The 27,810-nt window shown below is 46.6% G+C and overlaps 1 protein-coding gene across 3 annotated transcripts in view; it reads left to right on the forward strand.

The window, feature by feature from the left end:
• The first annotated feature begins 19,916 nt into the window (after positions 1-19,916).
• Sec24b (SEC24 homolog B, COPII coat complex component) overlaps positions 19,917-27,810 on the forward strand; it is a 65,343-nt gene continuing 57,449 nt past the window's right edge. For all 3 annotated transcript variants that reach the window (XM_003467997.5, XM_005002899.4, XM_063260620.1), the window contains exon 1: positions 19,917-20,206. In XM_003467997.5, coding sequence (XP_003468045.1) covers positions 20,086-20,206 — 121 coding nt within the window. In that variant the 5' untranslated portion in view covers positions 19,917-20,085. The remainder of the gene's footprint in view (positions 20,207-27,810) is intronic.

Consider the following 27,810-nt stretch of genomic DNA (forward strand, 5'->3'; position numbering starts at 1 on the left):
ATTGTGGAGTTTGTCTCTATTCTCAAAGCTTTCAAATTTTTTAATTGAAGATAACATGATCAAATTTAATACTAAAATCCCCCCAGCTGCAGTGCATACAATGGATTACAGGAAAAAGAATGCATAAAAAATGGTCAGGTATGTGGTATGTATATTTATCAATTCCCCAAAATGAACGAAATTACTATTTATCACAAATATGTACTAATAAACAAGGGGGGATATGGGTGCAGAACGACAAGCCAGCAGATCTTTTCTGCAGACCTGGAGGTAGAGGGCAGTAGCCGGTGGGCGATTGTGCTGTGGTGGCTGAGTAAGGGCAACGGGGTGGGTCTGGATGTCCCCCGGTGCCTCACACATCCACAGGTTGGCTGTGGGAAAGTGACTGGATCCTGGGCTCACAGGTGGCTCTGCGGGGAGGCAGAGCTTGATGGGAGGAGGCGGGGCCAGGAGGGGAGGCGTGGCCTCGTGGGAGGGGAGGAGCCTGGTGGGAGGAGGTGGGGCCTGGTGGGAGGAGGCAGGGCCAGGAGGGAGGAGGTGGGCCTGATGGGAGTGGGAGGGGCCTAGTGGGAGGAGGCGGGGCCTGGAGGGGTTCATCTCTGTTCCCTACCTTCCCTGCAGGCTTTCTGCTTCCTGCTCACCATGCAGTGAGCAGCTGTCTTCCGCCAGGCCCTTCTGCCTTGCTGCCCTGCATTGGAGCCAGCTGACTCTGGACTGAAACATGAGCTAAAATAAACCTCTCATTCCTTGAACTGTGGGTGTTCCCCAGCAACAAGGGAAGTAACTGAGAAAGTGGTGTTTGGGAGGGACTCCAGCTGAGTACCCACGTGCATCTGTGCAGAGGCGGGGTTGGCTGAAGCCCAGGTAGCCACACTCCTCCCTGGAACAAGAATTTGCTTCCAGTACCAGAAGAAGACTGCTGCACTCTAAGAAACATAAACGCCCCAGGAACCTTAACGTATCTTATTTATCTATTACTCCCCGAGTGAGCCAACCACTTACACCGAAGATCACAGGGGAGGAAAGTCAGTGATGTTCAGGGTTACTTTTCGTTTTGGTCCTTCCTTCCACTCCAGGAAGGTAAAAGTTCGGGGCTGACAGAGTGTGTGTGTGCATCCAAAAGAAGCCTGAAAAGAGCTAGTCCTGTAGCATCACCATGCATCAGACTCATTTGTTCATTGTATAAGTCCTCAAGTTCATTATCATAAATACAGACTAACAGCCAGACTAACAGGCCATAAAACACAAAAATCACATAAGACAATTATACACATCAGGCTAATCTTTTATACATGGCATCCATGCTGTGTTATAGAAACATTTTTTCTCTCTCTTTTTTCCTATTATCTGTCATTTGTTTGTCTGTTTTCATACTTACTATATATTATGCTTCTCATATAAGAGAAACCATGTGATATTCAATCTTGTATGTCTGATTCACTGCACCTAGAATTTTGATCTCAAAGTGCATCAATTTTCCTACAAATGACTCGTTTATCCTTCTTTGTGGCAGACTAGTACTCCATGATGTGTAAATCCACATTGTATGTATCCATAGGCTGCTTCCAAGACTTAGCTACTATGAATTTTGCTGCTATAAACCTGGGTGTGCAGGCATCAGATGCATTATGTGATGATGGTAACTCTTTTGGGAAGACACCTAAAGCAGAAAGGGCTCAGTCAAATGGAGTTTCTATTTTTGTTTTTTGAGGAATCTCCACATTGATTTCCACAGTGGTTGCACCAATCTACACCCCCATCAACCATGCAGAAGTGCCCCCCCAAACTCTCCAGCATTTGTTATTGGACGATCTCTTGATAACAGCTATTCTTTCAGGAGTGAGATGGGATCTCAGTGTTGTTTTAATTTGCACTCTTGTAGTGGTCAGAGATGGTGACCATTTTTTCATGTGTTTATTGACTATTTGTACTGCTTCATCTGAGAAGTGTCTATTCACTTCAGATGCCCATGGCTTAGTAGTAATTAATCAGCTGAGGCAGTGGCCTCAGTTAAAGAAAGATGATTCAGGGGCCCTTGTTAAAGCAAAGAAGGAAGGTTTTGCTCAGGACTGTTGAGCTGGGTGCAGGGGCTCTATCGGCCAGGTCTGGAAAGCCCTGAGAGGGATGATCCCGGCCCCCAAGGATGTCACCAGTGGGAATTTACAGCCTGGAGGCAGGGCGGGCACAGAGGAGGGGATATTACTAGGAGGGACTCTGGCTAAAGCAACCTAACAACATTCTTGTTGCAGGCAGGCTGGGGTGATCAGACATTGAAATTGGGGGACCTTGATTAGATTCCAGGGTGACCAGGTTCTGAGGCTGGGGAGATTCTCACCAGCACGACTCAGAAGACACTGCGAAAGCTCGAGTTTGCTTAGTTACAGGGATGGGCGGACGAGAAGGCTGAGAAGCTGGGCTGAAGTTTGCACAGGCCCAGGCTGCACCTATCTGGGATGATGCAAGTGCTCGTGATTTCTACAGTGCGCCAAGCCTGGTGAATTACCTGATTGTTACCCAAGGGGACTGCTGCAAAAGGCAGCGTTTATTCAGATGGCAAAATCTGGGTATGTGAGTAAATAGTCAAAAATGTTTAGACTTCATTTAATGTGTCTTTTGTTCTACAAATGGAGAAATGATTGAGGAAATTAATTAAAAAAATGGTAAATATCATAAGAGCTATTCTGCAGCCTTAGCGTTAAATGTTAATTACTTTCCTGGAGTCACAAGGAATTTTTAAATCTTTCTTCATAACTGATTGAGGGGAAGTGACTCCATGGCCCAATCCAGCTACCAACTGCAGTCAGAGTTCTGGGATGTCTTGGTGACTAGCATGACCAATCACTTTTTTTTTTTTTTTTTTTTTTTTTTTTGGTACCAGGGATTGAACTCACGACCTCAGGCCGTTGTTTAGGCCACTGAGCTAAATATTTTTCCAACCCAACAACTGCTTCTTCTCCACATGCTTTTCACCAACACATCCCCCACCCTGATGCCTTAAGGTTACACCGCATATAAAATGATTCGCATTTTAAAATAAAAAGCAATGAATCAGTCCTATCAGAAAGAAGTGGATTCTCTCCCTCCTCCTAAGTTGCCCAGCTGGACTTGACTTTATGCTTTTCCTGCCTCAGCCTCCTGGAGCGCTGGGATTCTAGGCCTGCACCACCGTACACCTATGGAGTAGAACCTTGAAGGTTGACATTGTCGATGCAGACAGGTGGGGCTACAGAAACACATAGCCTGGGGCGAGGATACAAACCCTTTCTGCTTTGCGAGTAAAACCATTGCCTTGAGACCAGTTGAGGCTCAGGTCGCCTGGTCCATTCTGTGCAATGCTAGTCTGCAACACCCCACATAAAATTGATCTCCTCCTTAGCTACTTATAGACTAATTTCGTCTGTTGGTCCGTTTTATGTTCCATGCATTTCTTTTAGATCTAAGGCACAAAGGCATGACTATTAATTCAGATCCTCAGGCCCAGTCCCAGCAGACCGGAGTGCGCCTGCACACCGTCCAGCAGGGGGCGCTGGGAGCCCGCCTCGTGTTAGCTCGCTGGCCGGGAAGCCCGGAGGCGGGCGAAGCTGCCTGGCTGCTTTAGGAGCCAACAGTGCCCTCGGCCTGGACGCTGCCTCTAGAGCCTCGGACGTCGCACTTTTATAAGCCCATTTTTAATTTTTCAAACGTTTAATTTTTAAACACCCTTTTAGAATTATTTTAAGATATGTTCATGGCAAAGTAATTTTAGTAACCTAATTACATTTGTATTTCCCAGCACTTTTTTTTTTCAGTGAAACAAAATTATACAGAGCACCATGGCCTTGGTAACATTTGTGAAAGGTTTTGCTTTTGATTGTTTTAGGTTCCTGGTAATCTATTCATGGAAGCTGCCTGACTAGGGGAGGGGAGGAAGGCATTTGGATTTAGCTCAGTGGCATAAGCAACTGCCTGAAATCTGTCACATTGTTTTCTCACCCAGCTAAAAGTCCTGCAGAAAACCCTGCTCACAGATGTCTCAAGATGTTGGGAAACAGGTCGGGGGTGTTCCAGGCCACCTTCCTGTCTTCCTGTGTGACCTCCTGCTTCCCATCCACTCACCAAATTAGGGAACACAGAGCCTCTGCACTGGGTCACAACCCTAGCCTGTCTGTCTCTGTCTCTGTCTCTGTCTCTGTCTCTGTCTCTGTCTCAGTCTCTGTCTCTGTCTCTGTCTCAGTCTCTGTCTCTGTCTCAGTCTCAGTCTCAGTCTCTGTCTCTGTCTCTGTCTCTGTCTCTGTCTGTCTTTCTCTTTCTCTCTCTCTCTCTTTATGAGATGGGGTGTCATTAAGTGGCCCAGGCTAGCCTGGAACTTATGACCCTCCTGCCTCAGCCTGCCAGAGTATTGAGATTACAGGCATGCACCACCATGCCTGACTTTGGAAGTCATGTAGTGATGTTTATAGAACAATGCCTGGCACATAGTAAGTGCTCTAAAATGTGAAGATAATTATTATTTTTACCTCAGCCTTTTACCTTATTTTGCAAGTAGACACATGATCATACCTACAATCATTCATGCACAGTTCTTACCACTTGTGCCTACTAATCATCATGTACCAAAATTATAACAACAGTGTCCATAGACTTGTGAGAACTGTCTATCAAAATGTCTAGAAAAATTTCTATTTGCAGTGACTATGAATTTTTATTGGTTGAGTCTAACTGGCTGATTATAACACAAAAACCACAGAGAAAAACAGTTACCTAAGCCCAGATCATGGCTCAAAGCCCATACTTTCTGAACGTCGGCTAACAGGGAGAACCAAGAGCCTCCAGGCCCATCCTCCTGGCCTGAGCACAGGGACAGCATGAGAGGATGTGAGGTGGTCTTGGCTGTACAGTGACAGCCCACTGGAACACTGGGAAATGGGGCAATCTCAGCCCTGAGAAACTGACCCTCTTCATGCCTAGGAGAGTGATGGGAGAGATGGTGGATGCCTGACCTTTGAAAAACTCATGATGGCAAAAGATACATTGTGAAGCCCAGCGGAATGAAAGGGTTCCAACCAAGGCGGAGCGAAATGAGTGCCACTGTGTCCTTCCCTGTGATAACTTTTATTTAAACTTTTGCCATATTTTTGAATCATACTTGGATGTGAGATGCTACTTCAGTCCAGGAAATAAGAATGGCCAAGAGTTAGCCATTAGAGAAATGCAAATTAAAACCAAACTGAGATTCCATCTTACCTCGGAAAGAATGGCCATCATCAAGAAATCAATAAATGCTGGAGAGACTGCAGATCAAAAAGGAGCCCTTTTTCACTGTTGGTGGGAGTATAAACTAGTGCAGCCACTGTGGAAATCAGTGTAGAGATTCCTAAAACAAACCAAAACAAACAAAAACTAGCTGGGTGTGGTGGTGTGTACCTGTAATCCTCACTCTCAGATGGCTGAAGCGGGAAGACCACCATGAGTTCAAGACCAGCCTGGCCGGTTGAGGCTCAGTCTCCAAACAAATAAACAATTCCATTTCACCCAGCTAGTCCCCTTCTAGGTATCTTAACAGCCCGAAGCATCATATTACAGTGATCCATGCACACGAAGGTTTATAGCAGCACATTTCGTAATAGCTAGATTTTGAAAGCAGCCTGTTTGTCCATCGTAAGATGAGTGGGCAAAGAAAATGTGGCATTTACACACAGTGGAGCACTATTCTGCCATAAAAGTAAACGAGTAATTTATAAGAAAAGAGATGCACTTTGAATATAATGTTAGGCGAAGTAACTCAGACACAAGCTTAAATATCACATGGTTTCTCCTTCATAAGAAACCCAGAGCAGAAATAAAGAACAGAATAGAAATAGTTGACAGGAAGTGGGGAAGAGGATCTAAGGATGAGAGAGAAAGGAAATGAAATTCAGAGGTGTTATCCCACTCACGAGATATAAACATCATACACTGCAAACAGGGGCTAATACAAATTTTTAAAAGAATGTCCAGGTGTCATGGTTAGATCTAAAATACCCCCACCTCCCAAAGCCCTCATGTTTGCTGGCGGGGCCTGGTCAGGAGCAACAAGTTGCTTGGGCCAGCACTTGAAATGGGATATTCTCATCCCCAATTCCATGCCTCCTCTCTCCCTCTCTGCTCCACACCCCTCTCTCTCTCCCTCTCCCCCCTCCCAGTTTCCCTCTCTTTCTCTCTCTCTCTCACCCTCCCTTCTCTCTGCCTCTCTCTCTCTCTCCCCCAGCCTGCTTTTTGGCTGCCAATCTGTTTTTACTTTGGAGGCATCTGATTATGCACTGACTGAACCAAAGTGAATCTCTCTTCCTTTAAGTTGCATGCGACAGACATTTTATCCTAGCAACGGGAAAGTGATTAAGACAGATTTGGATACCAGAGAGGTGGGGGCATTGTTGTGACTCTACCTGACCATGTGGTTTAAAAAGCTTGGAAATGGCTTTTAGGAGGAGTCTGGAAAGGTTTGGAGATGCAAGTGAGAAACATCCTGGACTGCTGTAAGCTGAGCTTCGTGGAGATTCTGGTCAGATCTCAAAAGACCAGAATGCTGAAGGAATGCACACTGAGTCACTGTCAGAAGATTTCAGCTGGGAACAAGGACTCCACTGGCAGCTGGAATCGAGGCCATATGTGCTACACTTCATTTTGCCTCACACTTTTTGGGAGACTGTGTTTAAGGATGGTGGGCTAATTAATCTCAGCAATTTCAAAGTCACCCAATGTTCAGGCTTTGGCGTGGCTACTATCAGCTGTGTTTAACCAGATCTACAGTGAAATTCAGAAGCAAATGGGAAAATTTTTGAAATTTTATCAGAAAGAAAGATTCTTCAAAGTTGAGGCTACAGAAAACTTGACTATTAAAAGATTCACAATAAAAAGAAGCCAAGTATTTTGCATAGAGACAGTAAGAAAGATGGCTTCAAGGCATCTCAGGAAGCAGCAAAGTTCTACCATTTACAACCAGAAAAGTACAAAACTGTAAACTTTCCTTTGAGAAAAAAAATCCCCGGAACACCTCCCAGGAAGTGCTTGATGTCCTAAAATGTCATAATTCTCAAGCACTCAGAAGCTACTACCCTCATGATCCAAGAAGGTCCACCTCTGCTGGAGCTGGAGGACGACCTTGCCGTAGCCCGTGTAGTGCTGGTATTACAGGCACAGAGAAGGAAAGAACTGTGCATCCAGGTTTCAGAAGGAAACCTGAAATGTGGGGCAGTGTGCCCCTGGGAGAGCAGGGTGTGGACTGTGGTAGTGAAGACAGAAGTATGGTGGAGAGTCCAGTGATTTAGAAAAGCCCGGAATGTGGATCTGCCGCTGCGAAACGCTGCAGGCAGTGAGCAGAGCCACCCAAGAGAGAAGCTGTGAGGGCTACAACTAGTAATCGCATAGAAGCAGCTCTGTCCAAGCCAGCTGGAGTTCCTGGCTCACCCCAGTGTCCCCTAGCAGCTGGACACAAAGCTACAGATTGAAAGTTTGCCCTGCTGGGTTTCGGTCTTGTTTTGGGCTCCTCCTGTCCATGTCTCTCTTTTGGAATAGGAATGTTTGCCCTGTGCCATTGTCTGTTCTCCATGTTCAGCTTTTTGATTTCCACAGAGACTCACACCTTGGAGTTTATCGAGTCTCCAAAGAGGAAACTTTGAACTTGGACTTCTCAGCAGTGCTGGAACTGTTAAAACTTTGGTGATTCCTAGAGACGGACTCAGTGCATTTTGCTTCCTGAGATGGACATGAGCCTTTAGGAGGCCTAAGGTGGAATGCTATGTTTTAGATCTAAAAATTCCCCCCAAAAACCTCATGCTCAGAGGGGAGGCCTGGTCAGAAGAATCAGGGCACTGCAGTGAGCGCTGGAAAGTTTTTTCTCAACCTGGCTTCTTGCTTCTGTCTCTCTGCACCCCGGCTGCCTGGCGCTGCACACTTTCCCCCACCAGGCCCTCCATCACCCTAGTTCTGCCTGGAGCCAGATGACCATGGGCTGAAACCGTGAACCAAAACAAACCTCTCCTCCAAGTTACAGGTGTCAGATATTTTATCCCAGTGACAAGAAAGCATCTGAGATGCCAGGCCAAGAGATGGCTTTTGAATTAAGCGTGTACAATCTACAATAGAGATTCTGCACAGTGTCATTCCTGTGTGGCATCTCAGTCAAAACTGATGTGAGACGAATTTTGATCATAAAATAGGTCTTTATTATGAGTTTGTTGAAAGGTGTCAGTAAAGCATCCTACAAAGCTCCTCAAATTCTTCACTCTCTCCAAAGTCCCCTCCTCGTGACAGCAGCCGGAACCCTGCACCTCCACCTCTTTGGGTCCCACCTTGTCATCCCTCCCGGCTTCTCCTCTCTCCCATCCCCACCCCTGCTGAGTGGTACCTAGTACTCTGTCTCCCTGCCTGCCCACCACGTGGGGGGACAGCAGGAAGCCACCCAGTTCCCTCCTCTTGGCATCACCAGATTTTTGGAGCCATTGAAGCTGAATACACATGCAGGGCTGTGGCGTGGCCCAGGCATGGCTGAACTGAGGACAGGAGACACCTCAGGGTGCAAAATAGGCCACAGCCAAGGCCACCTGGAGACTTTCTGGGTAGTTTTCCTTAATGAGCATTGTCTGTTGCTCTGAGGGGTCCTTGAGTCCCTCCCAAGACCCTGTTCAGGTTTCCTCCACTGTCCACTCAACTCCTGGCTTGTTCTGATTAAATACGGGCTGCCCAGGGTCAGTCGGCTGGCCAGCTAGCAGTTACAAGCTCTGCTGAGGATTGCGGTCCTCCTGCAGCCCTAAAGATCATACTGCGTATCTCATTTCTTTGAGCCTTCGCCATGCACCCATTTGGGGGATTGGGGGTCTAGGCACAGACCCCAACACCAGATCATAGGTTTCTCTTTCTGAAATTTTTGTTTTCATGAGAAATTTCTTCCTGAGCAGTTCCTAGGGAGTAGTATTCTCTGATTTGGTTTATTATGTTTCAAAGGAGGTAAACACTGGGTGGGGGGGTGCTGTTTAAAATAGCCCTCTCCGTTTCCGCACACCTTGTCTACAGGTTCAAATGATCACACTGTCCCCCAGAGAGGGCCAGGTGTTAGGGGCTGATTTTTAAAGGCAGTTTTGTAAAATAGAATAACAATATAAGAATGAATATCTTGTTTAAAAATACACACACACTAAAGCAGGCAGACAGCTGGGAATTTAGGTAACTGCCTGCCAGACAAATTCGAGGTCATGAGCTCGATCCCTGGTACCAAAAAAAAGAAAAAAAAAAAAGCAGGCAGAGGCAGGAGCATCACAAATCTGAGCTCAGCATGGGCAACTTATTGATATCCTGTCTCAAAATGTCAACATAAAAATATAAAGGACTGGGGATGTGGCTCAGTGGTGGAGCCCACCTAGGTTCCCTCTCCAGTACTGCACACATGGGCGCGCACACACACACACACACACACACACACACACACACACACACAATAAATGCTTTGGGCTTACTTAGTGCATTATGAAGGTGTGTTCATTTATTTTTCCACCTTTTAGGAATATGTAGGAGATTTTAGAACATAAAGTAATGGGAATGTGATTTTATAACCACTTGTCTCAGAATGCATCTATAATAGATTAAATAACCATGCAATACTGAATTCTCTTCTAAGAAAAAGTTTTTCTTGAAATATTTGATAGGACTGACTTTTCACTATCAGTAATAGACTGCTTTAAAGAATAATTATGTTGGAAAAAAAAAACCTTTCTCCAATCCCAAGTCTCATGCTGTCTGAGCTCTGTAATATGCATATATTCATTGGAACGTGGTGAGGATTAGCTTTGGTCTAAAATATCGACTGTAGCTGGGCGTGGTGGCTCATACCTGTAATTCCAGTGAGATTATGTACTCGCAAAATAGCAAAAATGAACTTCAGTCTGAATGAAACACAGAGAGAAGAAGCATTCTGCAAGGTTATACTGGAATTAAACCTAGCTATGCTTTTCAAACCACCGGGGACATTAATAAAAGTGTTTGAGGGTCAGGGATTTAGCTCAGAGGCATAAGCACCTTCCTGGCAAGCACAAGGTCCTGAGTTCAGTTCCCAGTACAAAAAAAAAGTATTTGAAACCAAAAAAAAAAAAAAAAGGATAACAGAGTTTTATCTTTGCCATTAAAAAATGTGTTATTGAAGCCAGGCATATTTGTAATGCCCATCATCCCAGAACTTGGGAGGCTGAAGCAGGAGGATCACTGTGAATTTGAGGCCAGCCTAAACTACACAGAAAGGTCCTGTCTCAAAAAAAAAAAAGTAAAATAAAATAACAAAAAATGTGTCATTGAAGGAGTACATAATTGTATGCAGACGATGTGTGTTCTGGCCAGACACCTTATGACAAACGGGACACTCATACTTGGTTTTGTGAAAGCCTCGCAAAGCCCCACAGAAGTAGTCAGGGTGACCCTTTGGCACTGCAGGATGGCAGCGGCTTGGAGAAGAGCTATTGAACCAGCTCATGTGCACACTGTGCAGAGAACTCCTTACTGAGGCCTCTTGTTGGTTCAGGAAATAAAGCAAATAGTGTAGTGTGGCATACAAAGTTAATATTGAGGAAAGAAAGGCTGAAATTTGCCCAGACTGGTCAAAATTTTCTTTCTATAGAAGTATTTTTAAGACACGAGATGCCACAACATTTTACATCTAAAGGCACATTGGAACAACATAGGAAGATTTCAATAACCAAGGAAATAATACCACAGATAAACACATTACTTTTGTTAAATTATAAAAGTCTTTGTAGTCATTGACATCAGCTCAATGAGGCTGGATGGTACATGCTTATACCCCCAGCATGGGGGAGGCTGAGGCAGGAGGATAACCATGAATCGAGGCCAGCCTGAGCTATACAGCAAGATCCTGTCTCCAAGAAACAAGTCAAACTGGAGTGAACCGAAATGTGCGGGTTATTTCGGACAAGCTGGACAGCACATGGCGACCCTCCTGGCCCCACGCAACTCCCCTTCCAGGGAAGGCCAGCACCGGACCTGCCTGCCACTTGTGCCCGAATGTGACCATGTACCCAATTCCCAGTCCTCTGTCTTTGTTCTACTATCTCAAGTGACAACTTGCTCTTTGGGAATTGAACTCAGGACACTGTGTTACCAGGCAGGCGCTGTGCCACTGAACTACATTCTGGGTCCAACTTTCTAATATTTTAAAACACCATTTTCTGATGGTTTTTTGTCTTTGCTAAGCAAAATCCCCCAACTCCTCAATGTTTATTTTTTTTAAACTTTTTTTTTTTATCGGTACCGGGGATCGAACTCTTGACTCCGCACTTGCAAGGCAGGCGCTTATGCCGCTGAGCTAAATCCCCAGCCTCCTCCATGTTTATTTTATCCCAAACTTATTTTTTCATTTTACTTTTAATTGGAAAATAATAATTGAATATGTTAACAGGATCTACTGTGAAGTTTTTGGTGTTTACAACTGCGGGGTGATTAAATAAGCTAATTAACAAGCTCAGCTCTTCCAACCCTGGTTTTCTTTCCTGTGGCGAAAACATTTAAAGTCTACTTTTCTTTTGTACTAATGTTCCCTTTCTCTCTTCCTCCTCCTCTCAGCTGTTGGTAACCTTCACTGTAACCTCTGCTTCTATTAAACTGACTACTTTAGATTTTACATATTAATGAGATCATGTGGTACTTGTCTTTCCACACCTGGATTACTTTACTTACTGTAACATCCTCCAGGTCCACACACGAACGTCATCACAAATGAGAACTATGTCCCTCTTTCTAAAGGCTGCATAGTGACCCACCCACATTTTCTTTAGTCATTCATTTGATGGGGGGACACCTAGGTTGCTTCCAAGGTATGTAGCAATGGGCCGGCTGAGTTGTGCAGGTCTGTTACAGTCTTGTGAGGAGTGGCCACACTGTTTCCCACGGTGGCTGATTTGGTTTATATTCTCACCAACAGTGCGCAGGGGCTCCTCCTTCCCTGCACCCTGTCAACATTTACTTACCGACTTTCTTTTCAATAACAGCCACTCTGACGGGGGTGGGGGTATCCTGTGGTTTTAATTTGAATTTCCTCAGCCCGGGGACAGGGAGCATTTCTTTACAGTCTTTTGTGCATTCACGTGTTTTCTTTCAAGAACTGCCTAGATAAGTCTTTGACAGTTTATTTGCTTCCTCGTCACCGAGTTGTCTGAATTCTCTGTATAGTTTAGATTTGAGCCCCTTATCGGATACAAGGTTTGCAAATACGTTCTCCTAATCCCGTGTGTGCACAGCTTTTTTGTCTGGCACAGTCTCGTTTGTTTGATTTTGATTTGTTGCCTGTGCTTCTGGGGTTGGATCCAGGATATCTCCCCACACCAGCGTCCAGCGTCCTCTTCTGAACTGCAGTTCGACAAGTTCACGTCTCATGTTTAAGTCCCTAATCCATTTTGAATGGGTTATTCTATATGGCCTATCACAAGCTGTAAGACACTTGGCCAGAATGCTGGTGTCCAGCTTGTCAGTATTCTTTTTAGAAGTGTGGCGTTCTAAGTAAGCTCTCCATTTTTTGTTTGTTTGTTTGTTTGTTTTTGGAAATCTAGTATTTCCAAAAAATGTTTCGCGTTTTCATGAAATTAAAGTTTATGCCTTCAACGATTTAAGTGCAAATTGTTATCCAAACCTTTTGTGATGCCAAACTACCCAGTTTAAGATCTTTCAACTTACATAATTGTATAAACGAAAATTTTAAAAAATCAGCTCTCTGCAGCAACAGTGTAGCAACCTGGCCTGCTTCCAGCAGGGGGCGCCGGAGAGCGCGGCAGTCCCTGGGCGCCCGCGGGCTGCCCAGACCTCCAGGACGTGGCCAGGCCAGCCGGGAAGTCAGCCCTGGCCAGTCTGCGTCCCGGAGCGAGCCTGCAGGGTCCCAGCGAGAAAAACTCTTGTTCTTCAAGGTGCCTGAGCTGAGGAAATCACCCTTGTCCACAAAAACAATAAGTGGAAAAGGCTATTGTGCAGGGGGGAGGGGTCAGGGTGAACCCCAGACCTCCCCTCACCCACTAGAAACGGCCCAAGTTGCTTTAAGGCGCAGAGGAGCCGAGAAGCCAGGGAGTGGACGGGCGGGCCCATCCTGCAGGGCGGCTGGGGGCAAAGAAGCCTTTGCCTTGCTAGGCTAGCTGGCCTTCAAGGGGGAAGGAGGAGGCCGCCCTGGGCCCCTTGCTGCTGTGTCCCTAGGCCAGCAGACCTTAACCCACCAGTGTGGGCATCAGCTCTGCTCCTGTTCCGAGGGCAGAACCTCAGGCCGCCGCCCCAATGACCCAATCGCAACCGGCTTCGGATTTTTTCTTTTTTCTATTTTTTACTTCCCTATGTAATCACTGTATAGCCCAGGCTGACCTTTAAACTCAAGAGCCTCCTGCCTCAGCCTCTCTATCATTGGGATGATGAGCCTGTACAGCCAGAAACCTGCATCTTAACAAGAGCCTCAGGTGACAATACTCACACGTGAGTGAAAGTTTCAGTGGCACCCACGCCCAAGTAGTCTGTGGATATAAACTCTTCTGCCAGCTCTGGACCAGAGAACATTGGAATTGTGGGGCAAAAGAATGTTAGAAGGTATATTCTCGCGCAAGACAGAAGCAAAATGTAGAGAAGGAACAGGTTTATTGAGTTGAAGATGTGGACAGGAGCACACAACCCATCGGGGCGGGGCTGTCACCTTCCACCGGATACACAGAGGCAGAGGGTTATATGGCCTCTGATCGGAAGTGGCGCATGGGTGGATATCGATGACCTGGGAGGAACCGGTTGGAAACAGGAAGGGAGTTGCAGTTAGGGCTGAAGAGGAAGCAGGAAGTGGTAGGCGTTGGTGCTTTGGCCTGCTGCCGGTTAGACCACCGCCATAGCTGTACAGTAATTTATACTGGGGCAGGCCAATAGGCCATCTGTGTTAGTTATGTTTTCTTCTTGATGAGAGGAAATACCCAACACCCAACGTGAAAGAGGAAAGGTTCATTTGGCTCACAGTTTGTAGCGCTTTCAGTCCAGAATCGGCTGGCTCCAAGGCAGGGTGGCATCACAGGGGAGCAACTGCCCATGGCAGGCAGAAGGCACCAATACAAGTCCAAGCAACTTTATCAGTTTCTCTCTGCCCCTTTTATAACCCTGTCTAGGCTACTGATTTAGTAATCACACACCCTTAATCCCTGCATCCCACACTCTAGATCCAGCCTCCTCTGCAAAGCCCTATGAGCGCATGATGCTTTGCAGGGGCACCTAGACACAAGCCACACCACCATCCCAATGTTAGAGTGCTGAGATTGGAAAAGGGGGTGCGTGGGGTGTCTCTCCTGTCTTCTGCAACAGTGCCGAACATGGTTCAGTCCTTCTCAGCAGCCAAAGGGCCAGGGCTCTGTGTCCTACTTTGGCACCGATGTACAGGGACCTGCTGAGCACTGTTGAGCCACCCAGGAGTGTGCGGTATGCGCTAGATTGCTCTGCGCATCTTTCCAGACCAGCAGTTTAGCATCATGGATGGTGATGCTTCTTATATTCCCAGCGGATGGGTTGTGCATTTTTAAGCAATCACTGCTGTGCATTTTTAAAAATTCTTCCATTTTCCTAATGTTCTTGTCTTTCCTATATTTTGCAACTAATAGCATTTGCTCTCAACCTGCTTGTGTGGACGGCATGCCCTCCCCCTGCCCCTGAGCCATTATCTTTAATATGCTGTGGAATGGGTTAGTGGTGACCGAAGTTGGCACCTGTGAGAATCACAACCAAATGTGAGAACCGGAGAAAGTTTTGGATGAGCTCATGAGCTTTCGTGTGGTTCAGCTTAGTGGTGATTATTTGCCTCATAATCTCATTCTCTTTTTCTTTTAGAAGCCCTACAATGCCTTAAACCATTGAGACTTATAGGACAGTTAAATAATATCAACATAAATGATCAAATGATATAAGGTCAATGAAATTGTCCACCCCCTCCCCCCTGTACACAAACACATAATGAGATGTAGAACTCAAATTGGAATGTTGGAACAAAAAGAAGAATTAGGCTCATATCTGTAATCCCAAAATTTGGGAGGCTGAGGCAGGAGGATCCTTGCGAGTTCGAGACCAGCCTGGGCTACAAAGTGAGCTCAAGGTCAACCTGGACTGCATAGGCAGACCCCTGTCTCCAAAAAAAAAAAAAAAAAAAAAAAAAAAAAAGACATTCAACAAGGAATAGAAGAAAAGCTAACACAAAAACACAGATAGGAGAAAAAAATCAAGAAATCTTCATGTAAATCAGTAGAAATCTACATGAAAGATTCTGTATACCCCAGGGACATATTGTATCTCGCTTATTTGTAGATCTCTAACCTTTGGCCTAGTAAAAATGCAATAATGCTTAAATAGATCAAATATAGGAGAAAAAAAGAAAATCATTCATCTATTTTGGGAGGCAGACACCTAATAGAAAACACTACTAAAAAGAGAGGGGCTTCTACAGTGGTCAAATGTAACTTTAAAAATAGAGAATGAACTGGTCCCAGTGGTGCACGCCTGTAACCCTGATTTTTGGGAGGCTGAGGCAGGAGGATTACAAATTGTATCAAAACCTGGGAAATTTAGCAAGACCTTGTCTCAATATAAAATATTTTAAAATTGGGCTAGGCTGGGCTGAGGATTTAGCTCAGTGTCATAAGTGCCTGCCTTGTAAGCATGCAGTCATGACTTCAATCCCTGGTACAAATAAAAGATAAATAAATAAATAAATTGGGCCAGGGATTTAGCTTAGCAGCATAAACCTGCCTGGCAAATTCGAGGTTGTGAGTTCGATCCCCAGTACAAAAAAAATTTAAAAATTGGTAGTTGAACAGCCACCATAAAAGGAGGCATATTTCACTAGGGGAGTGCTCGCCTAGTATGCTGGAGGCTCTTAGTATCTTGAAAACAAAATGAAGAAAATGAAATAAAAACAACAACATGGTGGAGGGATATGAAAAGCGAAGCTATGGTAGAGAAAAAAGTGAAATATTATTCTTGAGAGTTGTGTAAGGCACACATCCTGCTACGGAGCATATGAGTTCTCATGGGTGTGACAAATAGTGGCAGGTGTGCTACAATTTGGCAAACATCAAAATGTTCCTTCCTGGCTGAGCATGTTGGCAGGCATTTATGATGCCAGCACTTAGGAGGCTGAAGCAGGACAATTGCCTGGAGTTTGAGACTCAACCTGGCTACAGAGACCCAGCCTAAGAAAAAACAAACAAACAAACAAACAAAAAGTTCCATTCTGCACATGTGGCAGGGGTTAATTTCCATTTTTCTCCCACTGAACATAGACTTTGTCATCTTATCTGCATCAGTCCTGCATCTCAAACATCTAGGATGATAAAAGAACATCCTTGAGTTTGACATTCATGCAACCATCATCACAAATGTACACATTAACATGGTTGAAGGTTTGCAAGAGGTTGGATGAAAAAGACCATCACCTCTCAAAGTACAGGGGATGAGCCAGGAGTAATTCGACACACCTATAATCCCAGCACTCAGGAGCCTGAGGCAGGAAGATCACCTCAGATTCTGGCCTACATAGCAAGACTGTCTTAACAAACAAACAAAACAAAAGCACAGAGTAAAGACACATGAACCAACAGCTTAACTTTGCTCCTCAAAAGCAGTGGCCCTCAGAATGTTCCTGAGTGTCTTCATCACTTAGAAAGCTGGTCCTGGGGCCCCAATGTGGCCCTCCTCACTCCACAGGTCTGGGGCTGAGGCAGAGAATTTGCATTTCAAACATGTTGCTATTCACCATTCCGAAGAACTGGGAACATGTGTTCATCATGGAAAACAAGAATTGCTTTGACATGCAAATCGGATATCCTAGTCGACAGTGCTCTAGGAGGACCCGGCAAATGAAAAGGGAACAAATGTAATGGTGTAAACTCTGGTTCTGCTGATTACAGGTCCGATTTTTACTAAGATTGTTTGAACCACATAAGCCTTAATCTACTGGTTAGCAGAATGGGGATAAGAAAAATATCCCATGGGCTAATTATGAAAATTAAAATCACACACGCACGCACACAGTGTGTGGCTGAGACGGAGATTAGAGTGGGGCAATCTGCTTGGACAAGTGGGTGTGGCCTGTCAATCACAAAGACCCAGGGTACAGGCCCAGAACGCAGTTCCTCGACCAATCAGAAGTGCTCTCTTCCATTCTACATTTACCGCTGGTGGAGACCAGTGTGCTTCGCTAGGGTGCAGAGATTCGCTTCCAGTAAGGACCTGAGCTGCAAAGCGCTGCTGCAGCCTCCGTGGCTTCGTCTTGCCCTGCAGTGCGAACTCCTTTTCCTACTTTAATAAATGTCAACCCTCACTCCCGTTTTCATGTGTTTTATATGTGTTTTATCCAATTCTTTGTTCAGGATAAGTACATGGAGTGACTATCTGGGACCCCAACAGCTGGTAACAAGTCCTTCATCCTTTTCTTCAATCCTGGTAGGGCTGGCACTTCGAGCAACAAAGTGAAATCACAGGCTCATAAAGTAAATGTATCTCATGCAAATTTTGCGGGACACCGGAGCCTTCATAAAGAAATGCATATGAAGAGGGCGAAGCAGAGCGTCTGTGAGCTAGGTTTGAGGGAGAGTAAAGTCATGAGAACAGGGAGAATAGCAGGCCCCATCCCGACTTCTTTTGCATCCCTGTCTACAGATAGGAGGGTGCTTCCACTTCCAGATGTAGGCAGAACACCTCTGCCCTGAGGGTCTTAAAACCTGCTTCAGTTGGGGATGGAGGCGCACGCTGTAATCCCTGCACTCTGGGAGGCTGAGGCAGGAGGGTTATATAGAGACTCCTTTCCCATCCATGTCAAGGTCTGGAAAGTTTATATTTGTAATTCCATGGAGAAGTTATTGGAATTCTAACAAGTTAATTCCAATCTACCACTTCCAGTGCAACCCAAGACAAAAATAAAGACACTAAGCCGAGGGGCCCTAAGTCCAGCCAGGGTGAAGATTCACTGGAACAAAGGCCACAACTTAGGGCCCAATTGGAGTTTTAATTGTGCATGAGGGGAGTGGCTTGGAATAAGTGATAGTGAGAGAGGCAGGAAATATATAAGAGCTGTGAGTTGGGCTAAGAAGCCTGAGATCAGCCCTGCGCTGTGCAGAGGGAAAGAAATGCAGAGAACAATCTGCATAACGCACGAGGCAGTAGCTAAGGTTTGGGGGCGGGGCTTCAGCTCGGACATAGTCTTTCTGCACTAGGAAGTCATAGCTCTTATCTCAAGGAGGCTGTTTCCAGGTGATGGCGTGGAGTGGTGGCTCTTCATCCCACATGGCTCAGCCCTGTTTTTCAGGAGTCACTGAGCAGGAAAAGTGACTGTCACCTAGCTTCAAAGATTAAGCATCAGCACCTCAGCCAGCCCTATTTACATTGCTTAGAGCCAAGTGAAGAGATAAAGAAATGGCCCAGCCAGCTCTGTACGTATCGGTACATGGAGACAGGGCCAGGTTTAGCCAAGTGGAGAGAACTGCTCTACTTTCAAGGACAGTCGTCCAGGTGGTTCCCTAAACAGGGTCGAACATTCCAGCCCAGCCTGGGCAATCTAGTACGACTCTGTCTCAAAATTTAAAAGTAAAAGAGGCTAAAAATGTAGCTCAGTGCAAAGATGTGGGGTTCAATCCTCAGTATCAAAGTTAAAAAAAAAAAGAGAGAGAGAGAAAAGAAAAAAGCCGCTTCAGGGGAAGGTGAGAGAAGCTGCCCTATCCCTGTCACTTCCCAAATTCCTTCAGCTAGTGATATTGTTCAGGTAAACCGAGGCACAGCTGAGACCACCGAGACAGGCAAGGTTTTAGCAACATGGGAGAACTTTATTGCAAACCGGGTGCGGCTGGGCGAAGGGCGAAAGCCCACTGGCCCCAGCCAGGGACGAGCGCGCATCTCACAGGGAGTTTAGGTAGGGGAGCAAGTATTGCAAAACCCAGGGCCTGAAGCATTGTGGCAGTCCCGGGGCTGGCATGCAGGATGTCCTTTGTGCAGGGCGGCCGGTGAATGTAGCTGTTTTTCTCGTATCTGCGACTTTCTGCTCTGCTAGCCGATTTTCTTATTGAGAAACTTGGGGAGTGAGTTCTCCTGTTGTGCGAGTCCCCGGAGCCTCCACCTCGTGCAGCAGGCAAGCTCGGAAGACCTAGGCCTCCCAGGTGCACCCGGCTGCTCAAATCCTGCCCGCAGCGCCTCCAGGCCGCGCAGCAGCTCTGCGCCTGCGCACTGGGGCCCGCGTGGGGCGCCCAGTGGCTGCGCGAGTGGAGGATACTCCCTCCCCGGGCCGCTGGCTCTCCGAGTGCCTAGGAGGTGAGCGCCTAGGAGGTGAGCGAAGGCCTGGCAGGAGCCGCATGGTGATGTGGGTCTCCCTATTCCTGGGAAGACTGAATCTCGAGGAAAAGTTTTAAATAACACAGTGTTTTTAGTACTGGTTTCGAACCCACGGCATCTGCACTCAGCTTCATCCCCCACCCTTGTGCCCTTTTAAAGAAATCTGAGAAGGTCTCAGTAAGTCAAGTGTCCCAGCTAAGGCTAGGCTCGAACTTGTGATCTTTCTGCCTCGGCCTCCTAGGATGCCGGGATTGCAGGTGTGCACTATTCCCTTCGCCGTGAGTCTTGTGTTTATTGCACAGAAATCCTTCCTTTTATCTGTAACGAGGAATCAGCCGTTACCAACAGACATGAAGCTTGAACGCCACATTTGCTTGCAATTAAGGAGTAAAGAAATTCAAACGCAAAAAATGAAAACCAAAGTCTGGTTTTGGGTCCCCGGGTCCCCGCGAAGTCTGCCGGCAGGGGGCGCTGCGGCGCAACAGAGGAGTAGAGAGGCGGGGCGTGGGGTGGGCGGCACCGGGAGGACGGGGCGGGGCAAGGCCAAGAGGGGCGGGGCCTGGAGGTGTCCTACGCCACGGGGCCGACGGAGCTCGGGGCTCGCAACTGTGGTTCCGGGCCGACCGGCGACGCAGGCACGCTGCTTCCTCTTCTTCTTCCTTTTCCTCTCGCGCCGCCCGCCGGCCCCGCCTCCTTGTCCCTCCGCCCACCCTTCCGGGGCGCAGTCGCGTCGCCGCCGCCCGCCGAGCGGACATGTCGGCCCCCTCCGGGTCCCCTCACGCGACCGCCGGCGCCCGCACCCCTCCCCGGCCCGGCGTGGCCGTGGCTCCCGCAGCCCTCGCGTCCTCGGGCCCGGCGCCGGCACGGCAAAACGGTGAGCGCGTGGCCTAGAGCGGCAGCAGGGGCAGGCGGCCGGGGTGGGTGGGCTCCTGAGGGCCGGCGGGGTCGGGACCGGGGCCAGGGCGCGGGGAGGCCCCACAGGCCGCGTCGCGAGCCTCGCCGGGCCTGGTCGTCCGCCCCGACCCCATCCCAGCAGGACCGCGGGCCCGGCGAGCTCGCCCCGCGGGACTGAAGTTCGCACGCAAGTTAGTGGCCAAAAGGGTGCGGATAGGTGCGCCCCGAGAGGGAGACGTGACCCCGACCTGCCTGGCCTGCGAGGCTGTGGTCGCTGCGAGGCTGTGCGGCTGTCGGGAGTTCGCTGTCAGGGCTTGAAAGGCGCCAGGTGTCACGACGGGCGTAGAGGAACGCCCTCGGGCCGGTGGGTCGAGTGGTTTGGGTTTGATTTCTCTTGGCCCCCACTTTCTGAAATAGAAAAGGGGCGGTTGGTTGGCCCAGGTCGCAGGCGAGGCCTCCGTGGGGCAGCCGCTACCAGCGCAGTAGGAGAGCTGCTCTCCTACTAAGGCGGTGGGCTTTGAGAATCCAGCAGTTTCAGCTGAAAAAATGAAGGCTCTGGGACATCGGTTTCCTAATCTTGAGGCTGGGAGTGTTCATAGATGGGGGTGGGGCGGGAGAACTCCGTAGAGACTTGATAGGATGTCAGAGAGCCTTGGAAAGTAATTGCTGGATTCAGAAAAATGTCTGTCTGGTGCTGGTGGTGGGAGAACAAAGATGCACTACTGGGCTTCTGAGATTGACCCATTTTATCCAGTTCGTCAAGGAAAATTTATCAGCAACATCTTGAGTTCAGCAGTTGAAGGCTTTTCAAACATAAACGCCGTGGTTCCTTCTGAGAAGCAGAGATTGAAATCTCTCATAATCGAAAGTGAGGCCTAAACTAAACTGTGGCAGCCATTGGCTCAGCCGTACTCGTCGATATGACATGTTTTACCTCCAAAAGTCATTGTTTACTCTGAAGGGATCCTAACGTCTTGTTAGCGTATACGTGTTCCGAATGGTTGTAAAAATGGTGTTTCTGAGCAGTTTCTGTTCTTGTAACAACACAAATTTTTGTTTTTGTTTTGACAGTTTTGTGTGGGAAGCAAGTAGAACCTGGTGGTGTAGGAACAGGCCCCACATATTAGAACCCTGTAAAGCCATAGCTAGGAGTGAGTGATTCGAGGACTGTGTCTTCCTTTGATTTGTTTGAGGATGCATTATCAGTCTGAATGGACAATTTTTAAAGTTTCGAATATTTACATTAGCTCTAAAAATTTTTGTGAGCATTCAAAAGATGCCAGGATATTTGCTTAGCCAAATTGGATGTTAAATTTGGAAGAACAAATCACTACTTTGATGCCAAATACAGAAAATGCTTGCTTTCTGCTGTTTGTTATAATTTCTTTAAAGTTGCTACCGTATCAACATTTGGTGCCTGCTTACTAGTTAAGTCCTCTGAGTTAGTATAGTAAACAGATCCCTCCTCCCTCCTTGACTTGTGTTTCAAATTGGTTGTGCCTGGCCTGAGAGGGATTTGACAGGTTGAGGTGGGAGCGTAGGGCGGTTTGCAGAAAGAGATTGCAGCCCACAGAAGTCACATTAAGTGTGTGCTTGGCAGGTGTGGGCCGGAGAGAGACAGTCTTCCAGAGCATCCAGGCGACAGAGAAGGTGAAGGTAGGGACATCCCAGGGCAGTTAGGCAAGGCCAAGGTGCAGAAGGATTTGGAAATACAGAGCTTAGGTCAGGTTTGGTGTCCTTTCTGTGGAAGGGATTAGTGTAAGTAGAAAAACAAGATCAGATCTGTTTCTGTCTCATACGCTGATTTTGGGGGGAAAATGATAAAGATTAGGAAGCAGTCATTTGAGTTTTTTGATTTATTTTTTAAGCCTACATAAACTACTTCGCTATTTAATAGAGCTCTGTGGAATTCCAGGTATAGTGAAAAAGAAATAGGTCAGAAGTACGAGTATAAAATATCACAGGACACCACGCATGTGCCTGTAATCCTCGCACTGGAGGTTGAATGAAGCAGGAGGATTGCCACCAGTTCAAGAATAGCTTGGGCTACAAAGTAAGTTCAAGGCCAGCCTGGAGAACATAGCAGATCCGTCACCGCCCCCACCAAACCCCTCAGAATCACAGAAGACAAAATGAGATTATTTATTTCTTTAGTGTACGGTGTATAAGTCTCTGTACCAGGTTGGATGACATTATGAGCAACTGGGTCACAGCCGAGTTTATGCTAATGAGGTGGTTTGGAGTACCCAGAGCTGGTCTCAGGACAGGACTGATCTCTAAGATTGAGGGTGGGAACTTTCAGTCCCTGGCTACCATTTTCCAGGCGTAGGGTACAGTTGGGTACCTCTTAAGCCCTCGATCCAATGAGCTGGGCTGCTGCTGGTGCTGCCAGGCTGCCACTCTTCCCCACCCTTGCTCTGTGCCTCAGTTCTGTGTGGCTCTCATCGTTCCCTCCTTTGACCTTTCATTGTAAGCCAACATGTTTGCCCCAGCTTGGTAAGCCCTCCCCCTTGGCAGATCGTTGATCTAAAGAAGGGGCCGGGGAACTTTAATTTCTGCCAGCTGGGTAGAAGTATAGGCGACAGCCCACATCTTGTGATGAGCCTCTGAGATAGGCAGAGTAGGCTGTGCCCTCATCTGTGGGTCTGACATCCCTTCAGGTAGGCCGGGAGTGTGGGCCCCATTAGAGCACATCCATTGGTGTCCATTGGAGGAGAACTCCAAATCTGATCCATCCCTAAGTTACCTGTGAAGAGCAAGAGTATTTTTTTTTTTTTACAAGAACCATTATGGACAGTTTAAAAACATTGTTTTTCCACAGGAAATTATAGATAAGAGAAATCAGAAAAAAGACAAAAGTGGGTATGTTTCAGATACAGGTGGAGGTCCTATAGTTTTTGGAGCACAGTCTGAAAAACATCTGGTCCAATTTTCTTAATGTTATAGATGAAATCATCAGGAAGGCTAAGTAGGAACAGTTTTACCATTTCCTGTGTGAACGTGGAGTGAGGGCAGTTTTATGTCTTCTGTTTATTGCTGTGTATTCAGGCTAGAGATAGCACTGGGCAAGTTACAGGTATCACACATCTGTTAAATAAGTCTACTCCTTTCTCCAAATTTCAAGTCTACAGCTTTTATTAACAGACTAGAAAGTTCATTTTAGAAACTTAGATGTTGTTTGGGAAGGGTAGGCAGTACAGAGGTAGAAGACAGTTTTTATTATCATTTTTACTTGTTTCCTAAGTTTAACTTCTAATATGCTTTCTCTCCACTTATTTGAAGATGATTTAACTTTATCAAGCCTCCTTTTTTGGGGTTATTTCTGTACTTAACTTTTTCATTGAGCAGCATAGGGACTTGTACGTTTACTTGTATTACTTTCGTCTGTTTGTTGAGTATTTTTCATCTTTTATTCTGCCTTTTGAGACTCCTTCCAAAGCCAAGTTCTGAAGATTGAGTAATGAGCTTGTAGTGTAGTGATATAACTCCAAGTGGTTCCCAATTGATTGATACCCAGATTTAACTGTATACACTTGCTTCTTTTATTTCACTCTCAGGCAACAAATGGCATTCAGTTTCAAATAAGAAAGTGTTTTCTTGCTTTCATATGCCCTTTCCAGCAGTGGTAGTACTGGCAGTTTTGTTAAGTGCCAAAATGCAAGCAAGATGAAAGACTATGGGAATTAATTTACTGGAATTTACTGTGAAAGGTATAAGCAGACTAGCCTTGCGCGCCGCAGTGCTGCTTGGGCTGTCAGTCACAGGAGGTCTTTGAACTGAGCACCTGCAGAATTTACGGCCAGTGTGTGTGATGTGAGTTCCTTTTGACCTGAGCAGTGTGTGTCTCAGGTTTCTAATCTTCCTGATGGCAAACTGGAAATGGAAGCTCAGGTTCTCTTGCGGATGGATAGCACCACAGCATTGGTGTTGCTGTCTGCATACGTTTGTTTCCTTGGAGATGATTAATAGACACCTCACAGATGGTAAACCAGTACTCACTCCACGGGTTTATTTTCAGTCCATTGCGTGTGTTGCTTTAGTTATTGGTGGTCTTCTCACCCCCACCCCCAGGTTTTGGAGATTAAAGCTGTAACAATTTTTGCACTGAGACACTGAAATGGAGCAGTTTTGGAGCTGGTCTTCAATGGACTTCCCTAGAAGTGAGGCCTCTTGCCTGGTTCTGTTCAGTCCTGGAGAAGCCACTGTTTGCAATAGGCCACTCCTGTGCAGAGTTGTCCAGAAGGTGTGGACTGGTGAAAGGCTATTGGGTTTTGGTTTTGCCCATTTCCCCCAGTCCTGGAGATCAAACCCAGATCATCCCCACTGAGCTACATCCCTTATCCAGCCCCAGTTTTGAATTCTTACTTTTTATTTATTTATGAACTCAGATCCTTTGTTCTTAGCTGTGTATATCCCTCCCCCCTCCTGTTTTTTTTTTTTGTTTTTTGTTTTTTGCCATTTTGAGACAGTAACATTAGTGAGCTTAGGGCAGTGGTGGTGAACCTTTTAGAGCTATCAGTGATAGAAACAGCCTGTGTGGCACATGTGACATAGGTGGCCCACCACTGGCTTAGGATGTGATGGTATCTTCGTTGTAGAGTTCCTGGGAAGATTACATTAAAAGCAGTACTGATTTTAAACTCTCTGGTCCTGGTAGGGGCTTAGCAGTGAGAGTTCCCTTTAGTCCATTTCTTTCACAACACCAAGGTATAAATTCTTTGAATGGCAGGGTTTTTTGTTTGTTTTTGAGACAGGATTTCACTGTGCAGTTCAGGTGTCCTTGAACTCATGGTGGAGCCCAGGCTGGCCTTAAACTTGCAGTATCCTCATGCCTCATCATGCCAGATTGTCTGCATTGTATTCCCGGCAGCAGCATGCAGTCAGCACTAAGTTGAGTATGTGAACTTGGCGTCATATTTCCATTGCTTTTGAAGACTGGCCACTAACACGAATGTATCTGTTTATTGTATTGAAGTCTTAGTCTTTGTTTGGCCTTTTCTTTACTTTCTTTTACTTTCAAGCCCTCTTCCCACAAATTGTCTTGGAAAATTTCTGCTAATAGCCAGTGAGCTTCCAGGAAGGAGGTTTCCATTGATTGCAAGTTTGCTAAGATTATGCCCTGAAAGCCACTGTTAGTGCGCACAGGGAAAACCCGGTGAAGCAGAGAGGGCCTGGCTAGACCCTCACTTGTTTGTAGTAGGGGAGCTTGGGAAGAAGTCAGGTGGAGCCTCAGCTGTATCCAAACGATGAGCAGTCTGAAGGGTCAGGTACAAGGGTGTGGATTAAAGGCCGGGAATTTTTAAAACGTACGTGGTGAGGGAGAAAGGTATGTGAGACAGAGTTTTGAAGGTGTGGGGGCTGTTGATGGAGCCGCTTGGGAACCTGAGTGTGTTGAAGGTGTGGGGGCTGTTGATGGAGCCGCTTGGGAACCTGAGTGTGTTGAAGGTGTGGGGGCTGTTGATGGAGCCGCTTGGGAACCTGAGTGTGTTGGGCTTGACTTGGACCGAACAGGAGCTGAGCGTTGAGTGTCCAGAGTGTTGGAAGGGCTCCTTGCTTTCATCGTGCAGTAGAGGGAAGTGGAGGTGGAAGAAAGGGAATTCGGCTGGCTTTGAAATTTTCCAACCAAAGCATATTTTATGTGCCCTAGGGAAACTCATTTAAAGAGGTCCTACAGGTTTTTTTTGTATTGTGGCTAGATGTTCTGTGTTGTAAATTTTGGTTTTCATGTCAGATAAGCATAGAGCAGGAAGAGAATGTTTATCCTTTAAAAGGTGATTATGGTACTGGGTTAGATGCACCCTGTGGTAGATGTTGTGATGATTTGGTCTGGCCGAGGAGAGCATCAGTGCTTTGAGAAAAGCAGGATGAATGGGGAGTGGTGACCCCCACCTGTAGGCTGAGGTGGAGGAAGAGCTCGAGCCCATCCTGGCAGTTTAACATTGTAGGGAGACCCTGTCTCAAAACTAAAGCAGAGCTAGCTAGGGATGCAGCTTAGTGCTCAGGCCCTGAGTGCAGCCTCTGGGGTGGGCTGGGGGTGGGGGCTTTACGTGGCTGACACTTCACAATCTCAGGCTGCGCATTGAAAAGATGCCTACACTACCAGATAATTTGATTTTTCAATTCAGATAGGTACAGCAAGTACCATAATGTGTTACAATGTTGTTTTTCTCCTTTATTTGGCATACTTTACTTCAGGCTAATAGTGTAAAACCTTTCAGAGATTGAATTTAAACTGAATTTTTAAAGTTTTTCCAATGATTTTTTTTTTTTTTTTTTTTTTTTGGTGATGGGTATTGAACTCACGACCTCATGTTTGCCAAGCAGGCACTTACACTGCTGAGCTAAACCCCCAACCCTCCAATGATTATTTTTTTTAAAAGCACCATGTTACATCCTTCAGTGAGAAAAATAAATTATTTTACTGAATCTGAGACACTTCTTTACATCTTTAATTGTGAAATGGGGTTACACCTTAGAATACTGGAGAGTTGAAATTGCTTTTTGTGAGGTGTAAGTCATGATGCGATTGTGCAAACCCACCCTTGACACCTGATGCACAGGCTGAATAACGGCCTCCAAAGGTCTTGGCCAGCTCCCCAAAAGCTTCCCAGCCCTGTGCTGGCTGGTGGGGTCACAGTAGTCCACACTCTAATGGGAGAGGCAGCAGGAGTCAGTGGAGGTGTTGGGACAGCAGAGGAGGCTGGTGGGTGGAGCTGCAGCCCCAAGCGGAGGAGAGGAGTGCGGAGGAGTGCTATTGGCCCTTGAAGCGGAGAAAGGCAGGGCCGAGGTGAGGGTGGCTGCAGAAGGAGCCAGCCCTGCCAGGATGCCTGGATCTCGCCCAGGAAAGCTCATTTTGCACTTCTGAGGAGCAAGACTTAGAGGTCTGCGCCATGCTTGGCAGCTTAGCCATTTTCCTCATACTCATGACCAGCTTTTGAAAGAAACAGCTCCTGTGTTTAAAAACCGTTTTGTTTGTTCTTGTAACAAAGTACTATAAATTGGTAGTGCATTGTTATTTGCAGGTTAGAAGTCCAGTTAACTGGGCTGAAGTCAGCTACCCTGCAGCCCCGCCTCCTTGCAGGCTGTTGCCTCCTCACCTTTGGAGGCTGCCTGCATCCTCAGCTCCTTTCCGAACATCTCTGGTTGCACCTCTGAGGGTTCTGCCCCGTTCATGGCTCCCTCCCCCTCCCTGCTACCTCCCTTTTCTACCTTAAGGGCCCTTGAGATTATATTGGGCTTCCCTGGTCCATCAAGGATATGCTTTCTCTCTTTACATTTTACTTTATTTTTGTTTGTTTATTTTTGTGGTGTTTGAGATTGAACCCAGGGCCCATATTGAGTCACCCCACATACACATACAGTTTTTTTTTTTGAGGGTCTGGTTAGATTACCCAGACTGGTGTTAAATTTGTGATCCTCCTGCCTAAGTGTCCGTTGTTGGTTTTAGGCATGTGGAGCACCATGCGTGTTTCTATTTTAAGGTCAGTTAGTTAAAAACATTAATAACATCCTCATCTACGTGAATTCCTCTTTGCCATGTAGCTTCAGGCACTTCTGGATTCTAGAGATCAGGGTATGCACATG

Source organism: Cavia porcellus, unplaced genomic scaffold (genome assembly GCF_034190915.1).
Source record: "Cavia porcellus strain 051 isolate PalLab524CR breed Dunkin Hartley unplaced genomic scaffold, mCavPor4.1 scaffold_14, whole genome shotgun sequence".
Lineage (NCBI taxonomy): Eukaryota > Metazoa > Chordata > Mammalia > Rodentia > Caviidae > Cavia > Cavia porcellus.